Raw genomic sequence first — 19,902 nt, forward strand, 5'->3', positions numbered from 1 at the left:
AAAGATTTTTTTTTCTTCAAACTTCACTAATTTTACTAAAACATTCCTTGGCATTCGTCAAGCTCATCTGATAGTCTCAGGTATGTACTGTAGTATTCCAATATGTAATTTTAAATATTTTTTTTAATTTCAGGAATATTTTCTTAAATTATATTGTGTTTCCTCTGTACCCTTTCTTTGGTTTTCTTCTTTAAAAGTTCTATTATTGGGGTGCCTGGGTGGCTCAGTCGTTAAGCGTCTGCCTTCGGCTGAGGTCATGATCCCAGGGTCCTGGGATTGGGCCCCGTATCAAGCTCCCTGCTCCATGGGAAGCCTGCTTCTCCTTCTCGCACTCCCCCTGCTTGTGTTCCCTCTCTCGCTGTCTCTCTCTCTGTCAAATAAATAAATATTTTTAAAAAATAAGTCATATTATCTGTATGGTAGTCTTCTTTGCCTATCATTGATATTTGTCATGCTCTTGAGATGTTTCCTTCATTTTATTTTGAAAATGTTTCTCCTCTGAAACTTATTTCTTATCAAGGCATCAATTATTGTATTTATTTACTTGTGTTCTTTCTAATTTAGTCTTCATTTTTAAAACTTTTGTCTCTAATTCTCAATTTGTCAAACAACTTTGAATTCTTCTCATACTGATTTTTGTAGTTTGTGTATCTTATGTGATTTTCCTAATGTCTTTAAGCTAATTTTGAAATACTAGGTTATAGTTTTGATCTGTTTTTTGATCACGTCTTTCTGGTGTACCTTCATTGTCTGTAAGGATGCTATTGAGTTCTCTGGCATTTTTTCCCCCTTGTAGTAACTTGTATGGGATTTAATCATGATACTTTTTGATTACTCATTTTTATGTGAATTTAATTTTCCTGAACTTTTAAGGGGTTTGCTCAGATAGCTCCGGTAACTTGACTGAGCTCACCTTCTGAAGTTTGCCTCTGCTCCCCTTGTTCACTTTTATATGGACCTTCTCTTTTCTTCATCGCAATTATCCCTGTTTTGCTCAATTTTGATTCTACAGTTTCTCCTCAGTGTGGGACTTGGTTCCAGAAAGGAATCTCAGCCATCAGCTTTTAGAGTAGATAAAAGCTAGATTGTTCCAACCCCTCTAGGCTTTACCAAGTGCTCCTTGCACTTATTCACTTTTTAAGTGGACAATCTTCTAGCTTTAGCTGTTGTCCTCAAATTAGCCCACCACATTTTCCAATAAATATCTGATGGGTGTTTTGGCTGTTTTGGGATCCATCTGTTAGTAAATAAAATGGGTCCTTTACCAGAGAGTTTGAGAAGTGCTGATAAAGGAATCAGAGGAAGGACAGATGAGTATTAGGAGGCTTCATAGGGCTTCGTGAAAGAGGTGGATTTTAGGCTGGGCCAAGAAGGGCAGTCAAGGTAGGAATGAATGTTGACATTCCCCAGGACTCTGCCATTGGCCTCCATCTCACTTTCTTTGGGGGAGCTCACCCATTCCCATACTTTCAAACATTGACTTCAAGGAAAACATTCCTCCAGATCTAGGTCTTTAGCCCAGGCTTGTAGAGCCACTTGGAGGTCCCATAAGCATAACAAATTCAGCACAGTCCAAACTAAGCACATGGCTCTCTCCAAAAACTTTGTCACTGCATCCCACGTGTTATGTTTTTATTTTATTTCAAAATATTTTCTAATTTCTCTTGTGATTTTTTTCCTTTGACCATAAGTTATTTAGAAGTATACTGTTTTATTTCCAAATATTTTGGGATTTTTGAAATATCTTTGTTATTGATTTCTAGTTAATTCCATAAACATACTTGTATAGTTCCTTTTCTATGAATTATATTGAGGCTTATTTTATGACCCAAAATATGATCACTCTTGGTGAATGTCCCACATGCACTTGAAAAAATGTGTATCCTGCTGTACTTTGGTGCAGTGCTCTAGAAATGTCAATTAGGTCAAAATGGTTTGCAGTGTTATTCAAATCTTTTATATTCTTACTGATTTGTCTGTCTACTTATCTATCAATTACTAAGACAGGAATGGTGAAATCTCCAAAGACAATTGTGGACTTGTCTATCTTTCTAGTTTTATCAGTTCTATCAGCTTTTGCGTCATAAATTTTGAAGCTCTGGATTGGAAATGCTACATTTAGCATACAATAAATTCATAAATATACATGAGTCTGTTGAGTCTCCTTCTTGACTATTTCGTTCCATTGATCCATTTGTATATCCCTGAGCCAGAATCACATTGTTTGAATTAACTGTGACTTTAGATAATACTTTGATTATTGCTAAGGCAAACAATCTCTCTTCCCCACAATTACCTTTACTTTTTTTAAATTTTTTATTTAAATTCAATTTAGTTAACCTCTTCTTTTTCAAAAATATCTTGGTTCTTTTCATGTATTTACTGTTCATTTAGAATGCGAGCATCAATGGGTCAAGTTCTTGCTAAGTTAAATCTTAAGTATTTTATACATTTTACATCTCCCTGTTGCTCAGAGGCATTTTTCCTATTGAAGATATAGAACAGAGGGTGGCAGACTTTTCCTTTAAAGGGCCAGATGGTAAATATTTTTAGGCTCTATGGGCCCTATGATCTCTGCCACTGCTAACCTGGCCATTGCCATTATAGCACAAAAGCAGCAAGGGACAATATATAAACAAATGGGCATAAAACTTTACTTACAGAAGCAGGCAACACATCAGATTTGACCTTTGAGCCATAATCTGATGACCCCTGATATAGAAAAAAATTAATTTTTACAGTTATCTTGTCTCCAGGCTTCATAATGATTTTTCTAATACTATATTTTAGTTGCGTCTATTATTTCTATGTGGGCAAATATACAAACAAAAGATCGTTTTGTTCTAACTTTCCAATATATTTATACCAGTTATTCCCTTTTGTAGTCTTCCTGCATTGATGAGGTAACTCCAGAGCAATGCTGTAGTGCTAACAGGAGTTACTGTTTTGCTAATGGGAAGGCTCTCTTTTTTCACTTCCCAGTATGATGTTGCTATTAGTTTATAAAAAATGTTCTTTATCATGTTCAAGTTTCAGATATGGTAGTTACATTAGGTATGTTTTAAGATCCCTTGTAATTCAAATTGTTTCATGACGAGGTCGTTACTTCCTGCTTTTTGATTATAGCTGTAGACAAAGGGAGTACTCCACTGAGCAGTACATCACCCCCACTGAGTGCCACTGACCTGTTTCTACTTAATGAATACTATCCAAATCTTCTGGTTCAATTACTTAATCCTCAAGACAACATATAAGAAAAGTAATTCTTCCCAGGGATTAAGAAAAAGTAAGTAGGAAATGAAACTGTTTTGTTTTAGAGTTACTTAAGGCGTTTTCATTTAAGACCTTTCAATAAGAATAAATCACTGAAATGACCTTTGAGTAGTAAATGTAAAGTTAATTGAAAATTCAATAATGTTCTAGATAGATTAGGGGTGAAAAGCTCAAGGAAAAATAAATTACCAAGACTTACATGAAAATAAAACCTACAATGTTTATTTCTGAAAAGCTTTGGTCCAACATGTAAGTCCATCAAGCACAATGCAACTTTAAAAATATGTATTTAAGAAAGTTAATAAATGCATATATGCTTTCATCTAAATAGTTTAAACTTTCGTCTAAATAAGCATTCATATACTTAAAAAGGTGTCAGTGGGAGTTTCATATTCATATTCTAGGCTAAGATTGATTTATTGTTGGTAGGAAACATAGTATTTCATTTAGTCAAAAGCTTTCAGTTTGGAATTCACTTTCCAAAAATGAAATAAAACAAGTGCAATCAGTATTTCCATATTGACTTATTTAATTTCCCTGAAAAACTAAAAATTAGTCCAGCTATAAAAATATGAGGCACACATTAAAGAAGAAACATGTTTACCATCAAAATTGTGGCATTTTCTTTACAAGAACATTTCAAGGCCTAGATAATAAAAATACTTCAGGCAATACACAGTAAGTCTTTTCATTTAAATAACAGCATAGAACCTTCTCAGGAATACTGTTGTACATTATATCTATTATTTTACAATAACAGAGAGAAAATAAAATTAGGGATACAAATATTAAAGGCCAATCATCAAAATGAAATTAATGTTTAGCATAGACTATTATTTATATGAACAACATAAATAGGTAGAATCATCATTTTGATTTAATATAAAATACATTTCTGGGATATAATTATTTCTAAATGAAAATTATCAAATTTAATTCAACAAATTCAAATATTCATTCAGCCAAGGGAATAAAATAAGCCTCTTATAAATTCAAGATTTACATTAATATTAGAAATTTTCTCAATATGATACATAGAATATTCTGATCTCCACTGAATTACACTGTACAAAGGCATGTAGTAATTGCTATATAGCTTATAATCAGGTATAACTGGTCACTAAAATTCCTTGACCAAAATATCACTGTAATTGTATGAGGCAAAGTCCTATAATAAGCTGGATATAATAATGGCCACATCTTTTCAAAAAGAGAATATGGAAGTTTTCATTTTCACAACTATGACTTTGGTTTTCCAAAACCTAGTTCCCAAAGCCAACTTCTAAATGTTACAGCAGAGGTGGGGCAGTAATGGAAAGAAATGATTTAATGGAACTCTGAAGAAAAAAATAACTACCATAGATCTTAGTTTGAGAAATATATCTGGCGTAAGAGATACACAGAATTATGTAATAATGCTTATATCAAAGTTTATTGGTTAGCTAAAGGGCAAAGAGTAAGAGGCAAGTAAAATGTAATATGTGCTTTTAACAAAGCAGACTGAGTAATACATTAAGTGTTAGGGTGCGATAGGAAAGAACTCAAGCTGGGCAAAAATCTCCTCTTGGACTTTCTATGTAAACATCTATTTTAGTTTTGGACCATTCACCAGTGTGCTCATGTGATGGAGCAGAGGAACTCTGCCCGCCCACGAATACTTCCCCAACCAGCAGGTCCCTGTGCAGCTGCTCTAGAAGGGCAGCTTGTCCTCTGTGGTCCCTGGGGCCCCGAGAGTGTGGAACTATAGGAAAATGGAGTCCAATTTGTGTGGAAAGTTACTTCTCCTAATTAGTGAACTGAGTTATTCAAATACGAGCTAAAAGTGTAGCCTCTAGCTAAAAAACATGGATGATTACCTGTCTTGAAAAGGCCTGTAAGAGCTCATGATGTGACCTTGCATTTACTAGCCCTGTGTTCTCCAAAATAAGGTAAGGGCTTTATAAGGTCCTGGAAATCCTCAGCTTCCTTTAGCTGCCTGTCCAAATGACATCTTAAGGAATATAGTTCAAGTCCTTTACTGGGTTCTGTAATCCCTTTAACCAAATGGGCTGCAGTTGTTTTATGCAACTTTTGTTTCACTGGAAAATGTGGGAGTGTATTTTGCTATTTCTAAGTAAGATGAATGGACAAACACTGTTCACCCCAAACCAAATGATGCTGCCTTCAGGGAGTTGTCAGAAAGAAAGGCAAATGATACACCCAGAAAGCACATGGTACGTGTAAGCAAAGCCCTTCAGCACAACCGGAACATGTTCTTTATGAGGAGGCTCCAAGCCACTTGGTAATTTCAAATGTGAGGCAACAGAAGTCTTTCTTAATCTAAAGTCAGAATCTTCTGAAGAACTTCAAGCACAACTTTATAACAAAAGAAATACTGCTCCTATATACATATATATGAAAAACAACAGAATGTTAAGCAGTTGAATACCAATATCCACTTTCAGAAAACATAGTTGTAATTTTCAACCATAAAGGAAAGTTCCTAAAAAGAGCAAACATTTAGCCAGGAACTTCTTTACGAAAACATATATTTTTTAAATATCAGGAAGAAAAGTAATATAGTGCTTGGTCTAGAATTAGTTAACTCAAGTCTTAGCTGAACAGAGGGGAAACTGACCCTCAATCTCAATCTCCTTATATTTCCCTGGATACATCGCGTTTAAACTTTTTTTTTTTTTTTTTTAAAGCGTAGCCTCAGGTCTCTCAGGCAACCCAAGTTCAAAGAAAATGCTTCCTATCATTCAACATTGGCCTAAAAACAGGTCAACCTAAGGATTTAGGGGTTCTTGTTTGTTTTCATTATCCATACTCTTGATTCCCCCTCCCATTGATTAATAACTAATCTGTAACATCAATACTATCTTTATATGACATGCCAATGACTTCGATAATTTAGTGGCAAGTAAATATCCCAAAACTTCTATCCAGAAACCTATGAATAACTTTAGATACGTTACTTAAATAACATGGCATCACGGATGGACAAAGCATGTGTTTGGGCATCAGGAGACTTCAATTTCCCACCTGGCTCCTCCACGTACTATATGAATGACCTCACAGAACAGACTTCATTATTCTGAACGTGAACTACTTCATCAGTAATATCAGAGAAAAATTAATGTCTACCCCAAGCAGTGAGAATTCAATGATATCATATAGGTAAAAGAGATTTATAAATTGTAACATGCTATACATGTTAATCTTTATATTCATTATTCTTTTTATTAGAATTTATATAGTGAGAGCTTACCTTCGTTTGAATCATGCCATAACGCTGTTCTCTCATTTGGGTCACTATATTCTTGATGTTGAACTGCAACAGGATGACAGTGATTTTTGTATTACTCACATAGGGGGAAAACACAAACCCACAGATTGCCAAATGAGTACTCCATAATTCTTTCCAGTAAAAGAGATGTCAAGATTTAACCAGAAAATTCTCATTTCCAGCAATAAGAAAATGTACTATTTTTAACCTACTCTAATGGAGAAGGAAGACTTTAGTTTAAAATGTTTCCAGGAAAAAGCAGGAAGCAATCATTTATAGTAAGAAATGCTCTCCAAAAGAAATAACAACAAATTTGCCCCGGTGTCTACTCTTCTGTTCTCCAAAGGGAAAACTTAAAGCAGCACTGTAATTCTGGAAAAGTCTGAAGCATAGAATACTTTCTCTGGCCACATAGTAACACAGCTGTTTCTTATCTAAAGAGCCCTCTCAACTCAAATAGAGACCCCGAGCAACAGTTGGCCTGATACCAGAGTCTGCACCTGTGCATGGAGACCAGCCTAGCCAGTGTGGTTGCTGAGCTGGTGCAGGTCTGCAAGGAGCTATTGCTATTCCACAATAAGGTAAGTCCAGAAACTGGTAGTTAAGTGTTTAGAAACTCTTCTGGCAATCTGACAGCAGCATCAAGGAGCATCACTAGCAGAACAGGATATAGACCATCTCAGGTGATGCTGAACTTCCTAGAGAGTCACAAGTGGTGCAAGCTGAGGACCAGTCATGTTCAGCAAAACCACACTGATACATGAAATTTTAAGGTTTGTTATCTATAACCCCAAAATACATGAAAATCAGAGAAAATGTAACCAGTCCTTTATATTTATAACTTTTCATTTTTATAATAATTTAAATTTTAATTGAGCCATTAAAAATTTTATACTGGAATAATTATAGATATACAGTAAGTTGCAAAAAAATGTACATGGAAATCCTATGTACCCTTCACCCAATCTCCCCAATTATGCCATCCTGTATAATTATAGTATAATATCAAAACTCAGAAATTGACATTGGTATGATCCATGGAGCCTATTCAGATTTTGCCAGTTTTTCAGGCAATCATTTGTGAGTTTGTGTGTATCTGTTTTGTGTAGTTTTGTGCAATATTACCACACGTGAAGACTCAGGCAACTGCGACCACAATCAAGATACATAACTGTTCCACCACAAGACTTTCTCATGTTATCCATTAGAACTACTCATCCAACCCAGTTCCTAACCCTTGGCAACCAGTCTCATCTGTTCTCCATATCGACCGTTTTGTTACTTTAAGAGGATTATATGAATGGAATCACATAATATCTAACCTTTTGAGACTGACTTTTTTTTTCATTCAACATAATTGCTTTGAGACCTATCCAAATTGTGCAAATCAATAGTTCATTCCTTTTTATTGCTTAGAAGTATTGCATGGCATGGACATACACCAGTCTGTTGAATCATCAGCTTGTAGAAGGACATCTAGGTTGATTCCAGTTTTTGGCTATTATGAATGGATCTACTATGAACATTTATATACAGGCTTTTGTGTGAATGTACATTTTCATTTCTCTGGGACAAACACCCAAGAGTGCTATTGCTGGAGTTGTATGGTAAATTTAGTTTAGTTTTGTTCCTGTTTGTTTTAAAGAAATTGTAGGGGCACCTGGGTTGCTCAGTTGGTCAAGCATGTGACTCTTGATTTTGGCTTAGGTCATGATCTCAGGGTTATGAAATCGAGGCCTGTGCTGGGGACTGCACTGACTGTGGAGCCTGTTAAAATTCTCACTCTCCCTGTGCCCCTCCCCCACCCTGCACTTGTGCTCTCTCTATAAAAAAATACGAGAAGCTGTAAAACTATTTTCTAGAATGAGTATACCATTTTACATTCCCACAAGCAACAACTGATTAATCTAGTTTCCTCAACTCTAAACCAGCACTTGGTGGTGTCACTATTTTTTATATGTCTTTCTGATAGATGTCTACTGATATTTCATCATAGTTTTAATTTCATTTCCCTAAAAGCTAATGAAGCTGAACACCTTTTTATGTGGTAATTTGTCATCTTTTTATCCTCTTCGGTGAAATGTCTGTTCATATCTCTGACCCATTTTCTAACTGGGCTGCCTTTTGTTTTTCATTCTTTACTACTAAGTTTTGAGGATGCCTTCTATAATTCTAAATGTAAGACCTTTATTGGATATGTGATTTGCAGTTTCTCCAAGTCTTTAGCTTGTCTTTTCATTCTCTTAATAGGGTCTTTCACAAAATTAATTATTTTAATTTGCTTTCCCCCTAATATTAGTAATGGCAAGAATGTTTGCTCTCACTGCATGTATTAAACCCAAATTAAAGTTCTAGGTAGCTTAACAAGGCCAGAAAACCAAATAAGAGGGGGGCGGAGCAAGATGGCGGAGGAGTAGGAGACCTGGATTTCGTTTGGTCTCAGGAATTCAGCTGAATAGGGATCAAACCATTCTGAACACCTATGAACTCAACAGGAGATCAAAGAGGAGAGTAGCAACAACTCTCTGAACAGAGAAGTGACCACTTACTGGAAGGTAGGATGTGTGGAGAAGTGAATCCGAGGCGATATTCGGGAGGAGAGACGGCGGGGGGGGGGGGGCCTCCGTCGGCCGCTTCTGGCAAGTGATAGAGCCGCGGAGCACAAAATCGGAACTTTTAGAAGTCGGCTCGGCTGAGGGACGTGGCTCCAGTGGCTAGGCGGGGGGTGGAACCCTCGCGGGACAGTGTGGTCTCAGGACCCTCGGGGTCACAGAAAGACCGGGGGTGCCTGAGTGCAGCAGAGCTCCCAGGTATTGGAGCGGGGAAGCCGGCAGCAGAGACAGAGCCGAGGCATGTGCTCTCAGCTCAGGGTTGCCATAAACTGTGATCTGTGGCACAGTCGGGCCACTGCTCCTCCAGCAGGGACCCAACAAACAGCAGAGCCGGGGAGACTCCCCTTCCTTCCCTGGGAGGAGCGGCGCAGGAGCGCACTGCAGGGTCTGCTGGGTTTGGAGACTCCACACGGGGTCGGGTGCCAGAGATAGAAACGCTCGATCACAGGCCAGGTGAGCACGGAGTGCAGCCGGAGACCAGGGAGACGGGAGTGACTACTTTTCTCTGGGGGCGCACTGAGGAGCGGGGCCCTGAGTTCTCAGCTCCTCTGGGTGGAGATTGGGAGGCCACCATGTTCACCCTGGTCCTCCAAAGCTGTATCGAGAGCTTGCAGGGAACAAAAGCTCCTGAGAGCAAACAGGAACAGCTTGCTTATGCCGGACCGAAAAGGGCGGGGCAATACCACCTCCGGCAAAGACATTTGGGAACCACGGCAACAGGCCCCTCCCCCAGAAGATTAGCACGAACAGCCAGCAAGCCAAGAGCAAGTTTACCGATCAAGGAGAACGGGAAAACTCCAGCGCTAGGGGAATACTGCACATAGAATTCATGGCTTTTTTTTACCATGATTCATTAGTTTTTCAAACTAATTTTAACTGTTTTCTTTTTAATTTTTCTTTTCCCCTTTTTCAACCAAATTTTATCAATCCTTTTTTTAAAAAAACATTTTTTATTTTTCATTTTTAGAGTCGTATTTTATCCCTTCATAGTAGTTAGCCTTATTTTTGGCATATATATATATATATATAAGTTGTTCTCTCTTTAAAATTTTGAGATACAGTTTCTTCTAACAGATCAAAATATACCCTAAATCACTAGTGTATGGCTTTGTTCTAGTCTCCTGTCTGATCACATTCTCTCCCCTTTTTCTTTTTTTTTTAATCTTCTTTCTTTTTTCAAACAACTTCTTATCTTATCAATTCCTTTTATAAAACCTTTTATAATTTTCATCTTTACAGTCATCTTCCATCCCTTCATTGTATCAACCCTTATTTGTTACATATATAAGTCTTTCTTCCTTTAAAATTTTAGGAGGCACTTTTTTCTAACAAACCAAAATACGCCCAAAATATAGTGTGTGGCACTGATCTATGCAATACCCTGATCATATTTGATCATATTCTGTTTTTTTTTGTACTGTTCTGTTTTTGTTTTTTTGTTTTTCTTGTCTTTTTTTCTCTTTCTTTTTTCTTTCTCTCCCCTTCTTTTCCCTTGGTTTCAGGTCTTTTCTGATTTCTAAGAGTATATTTGCTGGGGACATTGTTAACCTGTTAGCATTTTGTTCTCTCATTCATTTATTCTCCTCTGGACAAAATGACAAGATGAAAAAAATCACCTCAGCAAAAAGAACAAGAGGTAGTACCGTCTGCCAGGGACCAACTCAATACGGACATTAGTACGATGTCGGACCTAGAGTTCAGAGACATGACTTTAAAGATACTAGCTGGGCTTGAAAAAAGCGTGGAAGTTATTAGAGAAACCCTTTCTGGAGAAATAAAAGAACTAAAATCTAACCAAGTCGAAATCAAAAAGGCTATTGATGAGGTGCAATCAAAAATGGGGGCACTAACTGCTAGGATAAATGAGGCAGAAGAGAGAATCAGCGATATAGAAGACCAACTGATGGAAAATAAAGAGGCTGAGAAAAAGAGAGAGAAACAACTACAGGATCACGAGGGCAGAATTCGAGAGATAAGCGATACAATAAGACGAAACAACATTAGAATAATTGGGATCCCAGAAGAAGAAGAAAGAGAGAGAGGGGCAGAAGGTATATTGGAGCAAATAATAGAGAACTTCCCTAATGTGAGGAAGGAAACAGCCATGAAAATCCAGGAGGCACAGAGAACCCCTCTCAAAATCAATAATAATAGGTCAACACCCCGGACATCTAATAGTAAAACTTACGAGTCTCAGAGACAAAGAGAAAATCCTGAAAGCAGCTCGGGAGAAGAGATATGTAACCTACAATGGTAGAAATATAGATTGGCAATGGACCTATCCACAGAGACCTGGCAGGCCAGAAAGGACTGGCATGAGATCTTCTGAGCACTAAATGAGAAAAATATGCAGCCAAGAATACTATATCCAGATAGGCTGTCATTGAAAATAGAAGGAGAGATAAAAAGCTTCCAGGACAAACAAAAACTAAAGGAATTTGCAAACATGAAACCAGCCCTCCAAGAAATATTGAAAGGGGTCCTCTAAGCAAAGAGAGAGCCTAAAAGCAGCATAGATCAGAAAGGAGCACAGACAATATACAGTAACAGTCACCTACAGGCAATACAATGGCACTAATTTCATACCTTTCAATAGTTACCCTGAATGTAAATGGGCTAAATGCCCCAATCAAAAGACACAGGCTATCAGACTGGATTAAAAAACAAGACCCATCAATATGCTGTCTGCAAGGGACTCATTTTAGACCCAAAGACACCCCCAGATTGAAAGTGAGGGGGTGGAAAACCATTTACCATGCTAATGGACACCAAAAGAAAGCTGGGGTGGCAATCCTTATATCAGACAAATTAGATTTTAAACCAAAGAAGGTAATAAGAGATGAAGAAGGACATTATATCCTACTTCAAGGGTCTATCCAACAAGAAGATCTAACAATTGCAAATATCTATGCCCCTAACATGGGAGCAGCCACTTTTATATGGCAACTAATAACAAAAGCAAAGAAACACATCGACAACAATACAATAATAGTGGGGGACGTTAACACACCCCTGACTGAAATGGACAGATCATCTAAGCAAAAGATCAACAAGGATATAAAGACTTTAAATGACACACTGGACCAAATGGACTTCACAGACATATTCAGAACATTCCATCCCAAAGCAACGGAATACACATTCTTCTGTACTGCCCATGGAACATTCTCCAGAACTGATCACATCCTAGGTCAAAAATCAGGACTCAACTGGTACCAAAAGATTGGGATTATTCCCCGCATATTTTCAGACCACAATGCTTTGAAACTAGAACTCAATCACAAGAGGAACATCGAAAGAACTCAAAGACATGGAGGCTAAAGAGCATCCTACTAAAGAATGAATGGGTCAACCAGGAAATTAAAGACGAATTTAAAAAAATCATGGAAACCAATGAAAATGAAAACACAACTGTTCAAAATCTTTGGGATACAGCAAAGGCAGTCCTGAGAGGAAAGTATAGAGCAATACAAGCCTTTCTCAAGAAACAAGAAAGGTCTCAAATACACAACCTAACCCTACACCTAAAGGAGTTGGAGAAAGAACAGCAAATAAAGCCTAAACCCAGCAGGAGAAGAGAAATAATAAAGATCAGAGCAGAAATCAATGAAATAGAAACCAAAAGAACAGTAGAACAGATCCACGAAACTAGGAGCTGGTTCTTTGAAAGAATTAACAAGATGGATAAACCCCTGGCCAGACTTATCAAAAAGAAAAGAGAAATGACCCAAATCAACAAAATCACGAATGAAAGAGGAGAGATCATAACCAACACCAAAGAAATACAAACAATTATAAAAACATATTATGAACAACTCTATGCCAGCAAATGAGATAACCTGGAAGAAATGGGTGCATTCCTAGAGATGTATCAACTACCAAAATTGAACCAAGAAGAAATGGAAAACCTGAACAGACCTATAACCACTAAGGAAATTGAAGCAGTCATCAAAAATCTCCCAACAAACAAAAGCCCAGGGCCAGATGGCTTCCCAGGGGAATTCTATCAGACATTTCAAGAATTAATACCTATTCTCCTGAAACTGTTCCAAAAAACAGAAATGGAAGAAAAACTTCCAAACTCATTTTATGAGGCCAGCATTACCTTGATCCCAAAACCAGACAAAGACCCCATCAAAAAGGAGAATTACAGACCAATATCCTTGATGAACATGGATGCAAAAATTCTCACCAAAATACTAGCTAATAGGATCCAACAGTCCATTAAAAGCATTATTCACCATGACCAAGTGGGCTTTATCCCTGGGCTGCAAGTTTGGTTCAACATCTGCAAAACAATCAACGTGATACAATACATTAACAAAACAAAGAACAAGAATCATGTGATCCTCTCAATAGATGCAGAAAAGCATTTGACAAAGTACAGCATCCTTTCTTGATCAAAACTCTTCAGAGTATAGGGATAGAGGGTACATACCTTAATATCATAAAAGCCATCTATGAAAAACCTACAGCGAATATTGTTCTCAATGGGGAAAAGCTGAGAGCTTTTCCCCTAGGGTCAGGAACGCGGCAGGGATGTCCACTATCACCACTGCTATTCAACATAGTATTAGAAGTCCTAGCCACAGCAATCAGACAACAAAAAGAAATCAAAGGCATCCAAATTGGCAGAGAGGAAGTCAAACTCTCACTCTTTGCAGATGATATGATACTGTATGTGGAAAACCCAAAAGACTCCACCCCAAAACTGCTAGAACTCATACAGGGATTCAGTCAAGTAGCAGGCTATAAGATCAATGCACAGAAATCAGTGGCATTCCTATACACCAACAACAAGACAGAAGAGAGACAAATCAAGGAGTCGATCCCATTTACAATGGCACCCAAAACCATAAGATACCTAGGAATAAATTTAACCAAAGAGGCAAAGGATCTGTACTCAGAAAACTATAAAATACTCATGAAAGAAACTGAAGAAGACACAAAGAAATGGAAAAATGTTCCATGCTCATGGATTGGAAGAACCAACATTGTGAAGATGTCAGTGCTACCTAGAGCAATCTACACATTCAATGCAATCCCCATCAAAATACCATCCACTTTTTTCAAAGAAATGGAACAAAGAATCCTAAAATTTGTATGGAACCAGAAGAGAACCCGAATAGCCAGAGGAATCTTGAAAAAGAAAAGCAAAGCTGGCGGCATCTGAATTCCGGACTTCCAGCTGTCAACATCAAGACAGTATGGTACTGGCACAAAAACAGACACATGGATCAATGGAACAGAATACAGAACCAGAAAATGGCTCATACAAACATGCCCAGTGATTTTTGACAAAGGTGCAAAGCAATTTGGTGGAGGCAGAATAGCTTTTCAACAAATGGTGCTAGAAAATTAGACATCTATAGGCAAAAAATAAAAATAAAGGAAAAGTAACCTTGAATTAAACTTCATACCTTATACAAAAATTAACTCAAAATGGATTATGGACTTAAATATAAATCATTTTAAAACACAGAATGTTTAGAAAACAATGTACCAAAAATTATTTGGGACCTAGGCTAGGCAAGGAGTTCTTAGACTTGAAATCAAAAGCATGATCCATAAGAGGAAATATTAATGAAATGAAATCTCACTGAATTTAAAGACTGTTACTTCTTTGAAAGCCTGTTTTTTCACTTATAATTTAAGATTAGGCAACTTATGGAAATGAATTTTGTATTATTCATTTTTCATCTTAATTTAATGATGGCAAAACAAGTTTCAGTGGACTGTCTTGTCAAGAAAAACACACTTTCTGAATGTAGCTGTAGTGGTTAACCCAATGATGATAATGGAAATGACTGCAAAGAAATGAAGGCAAAAAGAGTTCATGTTCATTTTACTTGGAACCATGATTCCTTATGTATTGAATCTTATAGCCATTATTGATTGTGAATTGCTAAAACCACACCTGTTTTAATTGCAAAGATGTACTGGCTAATAAAGCAAAGGAACTATGAAAATTTACTTGTCATTTACAAAAAAAATAAGTTCAAAGACAAAAGAATTATTTAAAAGAATATTAAATTTAAAAACAGAAGCTGATGTTCATTATTTTTCACATGTAACATTAATGTTCTGCAGACTTACAAAATAGCACTTGAATTGCTAAGAATAAAAACCCATATACAATTACCAGGACAACGATGAAAGACTACTGAAGATGTTTTGGAAAATCTGGGTAAATATGTGGCAGAAAGGACAGTTAAAGTACTGTTTTCTTTTCTTTTCTTTTTTCCCCCTACACTGTACAGCCCCCTTCAGTGCTCACAGCCCACCTGCAGGAAGGCTGGGCAATGGTTCAGGGCTGCAGGCTCCTATAGTAGGTTCACTAGGAGAGGCCCACGGAAAGTACCATTTTCTAATGACACAACAGCTTGACAAATTCGGGGACTGGCTAATGATATGAAGTGGTACCAACTTATGAAGCAAATAAACGTATCAACGCATTCATCACTGCAACTTAATGAATATGGAGATATTGCTAACAGTGACTCAGCATGTGTGTTATTTGAACATGATATGTCAAGAAGGAAGAATTCTTCCTTTTTTCTGTTTGATTACTGACAAACAACTAGCTCTAAACTGTGCAGAAATGCAAAGTATTACATTGTCACCAAATGTGATTTGGAGCTTGGGCTTTGTGTAGGATTATGTTCTGGTAGCAGAGCTGCAAGGACAAGAAAGCCGTCTGAGGTATTACACAGATTGAGGAATTTGTGCCCAAAGATAAATCACACTGCTTCATCAAGACAATCTTACTACAGGGGCGCCCGGGTGGCTCAGTCGGTTAAGCTTCGGCTCAGGTCATGATCCCGGGATCCTGGGATCGAGTCCCACGTCAGGCTCCTGGCTTGGTGGGGAGCCTGCTTCTCCCTCTCCCTCTGCCTCTCCCCCTGCTCGTGCTCTCTCTCTATCTCTGTGTCTCAAATGAATAAATAAAATCTTAAAAAAAAAGAGAATCTTACTACAAAGGATGAAAACAAAAACAAACAAAAAAAACAAAACCCTGCCAGGTAAACTTGACAGTGTGCATAGTGGTGTAGTAAGAATTTTTAATTATGTAAAGGCTAATGTGCTAAATTCTGGATTACTCACTTTAGTATGTGATAATATGATTAACTGATAATGAACAGCTGTTCTTGCGCACCAAAGACTGTTAGAGGAGAAAGGTCGATTGAGAATGTCTAAAGTACAGAGCAATCTCAGTGCTTCTGCAAGTTAAGAGCCAGTTTGCTCCCAACATTTTACGGGTTTTTAAGCAGGAGTGATTAAAAATGAAAATGACTATAAAAATAACAATTAAAAAAGAAATAAATGGTTACATATCCTCAGCTTTTCATATCCTTTAGAGTTAGAATTGATCAAGGAATCTCAGAGCATTGCAGGTGACGACTGTCCAGCCGCACATGGCTGGCATATGCAGCCCACTGACATACAACCCCCCCATGTTAGCTCCACAGCACACAAACTGGTCCGCACCCTGCTCGTCAAGACCAACCCACTCATTGGTCATGCTCTTGGATGTCACAGCAATACAGCAAACTGCTTTGGAAGTTTCTAAATGCTTACTCTCAATTTCTAGGAACTTCTCTTACTGTAGATGACAGACATCCACAGATTGGGGCCGGTTTAAGACCACATTTAGTAGCTCTGGTGGACAAAATTTCTGAAAAGAGTAGAAAGGGGCATCAGTAAGAACACTAGACAGTTCAAGGTTCTGTGAAAAGCCAATAAGGAAACAATGGATGTGTTTTCTATTTTTGAATTACTCTCTCAAATCTAAGCATCCTTAATTGCAAAATGCATCATTATTTTATGTACCACTAAGAAAAACACTGTCAATTAAACGTGACTCATTATAAAACACATTCCGAGTTTAAAGAAGGTATAATGTGGGAGAAAACAGTGCTTCTTAGGATCATGAAGTATAATATTTACAGTTTTTACAGTTTCTACAAGGAAAATAAAATAAGGACAAACATAAGCCAATTAGTTAAGAAATTATGATGGGGAATATATAAAAGAAAATTATACTAACAAATTTCTGCTAAAAGGATCAAACAACATTAGTTATGGGAATGGGTAATATCAGACTTATACTACTTAAATTTTCAGCACTTTTCAGCACATTGGTCTTTTTTGGGAGGGTGGGGGGCACTCTCCAGTTTATATTCATTCATTCTCTGAGTTTGCTTTGGAAAACCATTCCTCTCTCACTCAGCCTTATGGCCTGGAGTAGTCCTGACTGGCCTAAATAGACCAGCATCTCCTACAGTGATTAGTTCAGGAAAGGGGCTACAACTCAGAAAGAGTTGAAATGCTGGGAGATACTGGCTCAAGTTTCTGACAAAAAGATATTTCCTCTGTCCTCCAAGGAGTTATGGGGAGAAGCCATTTTCCCACCCTCTCATATAATATGGCCTGAGGATGGTGAGTTCTGGAACCAAAACAGCCATTCTGCTGCCATGGGAGACAGCCTCCCACTGTTAGGGTTTAACTGGGGAAGGCCCAAGAGAGCAGAGATTTAGTTGTTGTGACGATAATCTAACTGCAGAATTTGCCTGGCAAGGCAAATGCCTGATAGCAGGCTTTCTCATGGGGAGGTGTGGTTTTTTGCATTCCTTGTGGTCATGGCATGGTAGTAAGAGCCAGCCCCCCCAAGCCCCCTCATGCCTGCTAATAAACAGATGTCTTCCCCTTTGCACTTCCGCAGCGCAGGAAAAACAGTTCAGTGAGTCAGCCTTTCTGGCCACAAATCTCAGGTCATGTTCCCTAAGCAGTTTAATCAACAGTAAAGGTAATGGTATAATTAATATGTGTCTAATTCTTGGGTCTATCTCTCAGCTGGTTCCAATTTTAGAAGGAAAGCAAAGAATTGTTAACGAGGGACTCAAACCCAACAATATTATTATCCTTATTTTACACAAGAGAAAACTGGGTTTCAGAGAGGATGAGCGATGCGCACAAAGTCACCAAAATCTAAAGTATGAGGCAAAACTGGCAGTCCAAGCTAGGGACCTCTCATTAAAACTCTAAAGTCTACATTTTTTTCCAACATGCTCATGTGCATGCATTTCTGTTCATTAAAAACAGGCATACTTCATCAACATTCTTTAACCAGATTTAAAAACCTCTATGTATGGGTAGAGGGAAGGAAAGGGAAATGAAGTAGCATCCACTGTGCATCTACTGTGTCCCCAACACTGTCCCATATCCTTCTTGTGCTTTCTGTGCTGTGAGCATCATGGCCACCTCCAGGAACCTGCGGCACTGAATTTAGAAGCAGGTCCCCAAAGTTCAGGGGCTTTCTCTTTACTGAGTTCTCCTGAAGGCCAAATCTTAGTCTCCAGGCCCTAGAAGGCTGTTACAAGTAGAGTGTTTACTAACAGCATCAGTTATCTGTTTAATTCACACACTTACTGGAAAGTTCTTTTCAATGGCACAGAACACAACATCCACACATAGGAACACCCCCGTCCGGCCCACGCCAGCACTGCAGTGAACAAGCATAGGTCCTGTAAGGTGGCTCTTCCTCACATAACGCACGTACTTTATGAAGCCATCTACCGAGGCAGGAGTGCCATGGTCTGGCCAGCTGGTGAACTGCAAGTGTTTTACAAAGTGACTACTTCCTGTCTGTGGAGAGAGAAGGGGAGGGAGAGGAGAGGAAGGAGAGGAAGGGAGGGAGGAGGAAGGAGGGGAAGAGAGAGATTTATCAAATTCTTATATTAAAGATCTAAATTGAATTTCTAATATAGTACTACTACTACTACTAATAATAATGGCTCTATGGTCATACAATAATGAAAATCACAATACGAAGAGGTAGCGTGATTTAAGCCCTCATGATGTGCCAGGTACTATGCTAGAAACTTCACATGCATTCCTTCATTTAATCCTCACGTCAACTCTGGGAGGTAGATACTGTTTCATCCCCATTTTACAGATGAAAAAGCAAGGATTAGGGTGATTGGGAGATGCATGCTAGGTCAGAAGGCTCACATGTTCAGAGCTGGAATTATAATGTAGGCCTCCTGAATTCAAATCTATCATCTTTCTTCTGGACCGTGGTACTGCAGAAAAACCAAGAACCCAAAAAACTCAGAATGAAAGATGGGTTAACACGTTAAGAAAAGCATTCTATCTTAGCTTAAATACTATGATACAAATTTTAATTAAAACAGGTAGGTGCTGCCAAGTTGCTTGACCAATGGGGCCCCAACCTCTTCTGGTGATGAGGACAGGGTAGGTGATGTCCAAGTGAGTGGACTGTGCCCCCACTCTTGTGCTGAGCCCCCTGAAAATACAGTCAGGAAACTCTCCTCAGAGTTGACAGATAAAGCACTTTGAGTTTACACATTGTCCCTTCCAAAGTGGGAGCCTTTCCCAGTGTGAAGCCCTCATTTTACTTCATTGGGAATGCTTGTGGGAAAACTCAGGATGGGTTTCTTACTCCTCCCCTGCTTCTCCCTAATGCACCCATCCAAACAGAAATAAGTTTTCCTAAGTCCCAAAAAGAAAACTCAAGTTTGAATCACTGGTACATGAAATTGAATGATGCCAACAACCCTTGCAAAGTTTGTGAAGGCACCAAGTTGAGGACAGCTCTAACCCTACCATGTATTTTAGGGGTTAAATCTCTCCTGCCACTGGTGACCACTAAGAATCTGCATAAAGGTGGACCTCACCACTTTCCTGACCTAATACCATTCAGACAGAAATCCTGATGCAGATTTATCA

The 19,902-nt window shown here is 38.2% G+C and overlaps 1 protein-coding gene and 1 non-coding gene across 17 annotated transcripts in view; both read right to left on the reverse strand.

Moving 5' to 3' along the window:
- The window catches only part of PTPN20 (protein tyrosine phosphatase non-receptor type 20), a 124,475-nt gene that overhangs the window by 1,297 nt on the left and 103,276 nt on the right, over window positions 1-19,902 (reverse strand). For 13 of the 16 annotated variants that reach the window (XM_035724346.1, XM_035724347.1, XM_027594826.2 and 10 more), the window contains 3 exons: window positions 18,583-18,798; window positions 6,524-6,586; window positions 3,514-5,653 (listed from right to left, as the gene is read on the reverse strand). In XM_035724346.1, coding sequence (XP_035580239.1) covers window positions 5,588-5,653; window positions 6,524-6,586; window positions 18,583-18,798 — 345 coding nt within the window. In that variant the 3' untranslated portion in view covers window positions 3,514-5,587. Of the gene's footprint in view, window positions 1-3,513; window positions 5,654-6,523; window positions 6,587-16,731; window positions 16,829-18,582; window positions 18,799-19,902 lie in introns of those variants that run through there. The other 3 variants (XR_004819663.1, XM_035724350.1, XM_035724348.1) reach the window with 3 other exon arrangements.
- On the reverse strand, window positions 15,404-15,533 carry LOC113923985. Its single transcript, XR_003520490.1, has one exon. It is a non-coding gene; the product is annotated as a small nucleolar RNA SNORA42/SNORA80 family (small nucleolar RNA).

This window comes from Zalophus californianus, chromosome 15 (genome assembly GCF_009762305.2).
Source record: "Zalophus californianus isolate mZalCal1 chromosome 15, mZalCal1.pri.v2, whole genome shotgun sequence".
Lineage (NCBI taxonomy): Eukaryota > Metazoa > Chordata > Mammalia > Carnivora > Otariidae > Zalophus > Zalophus californianus.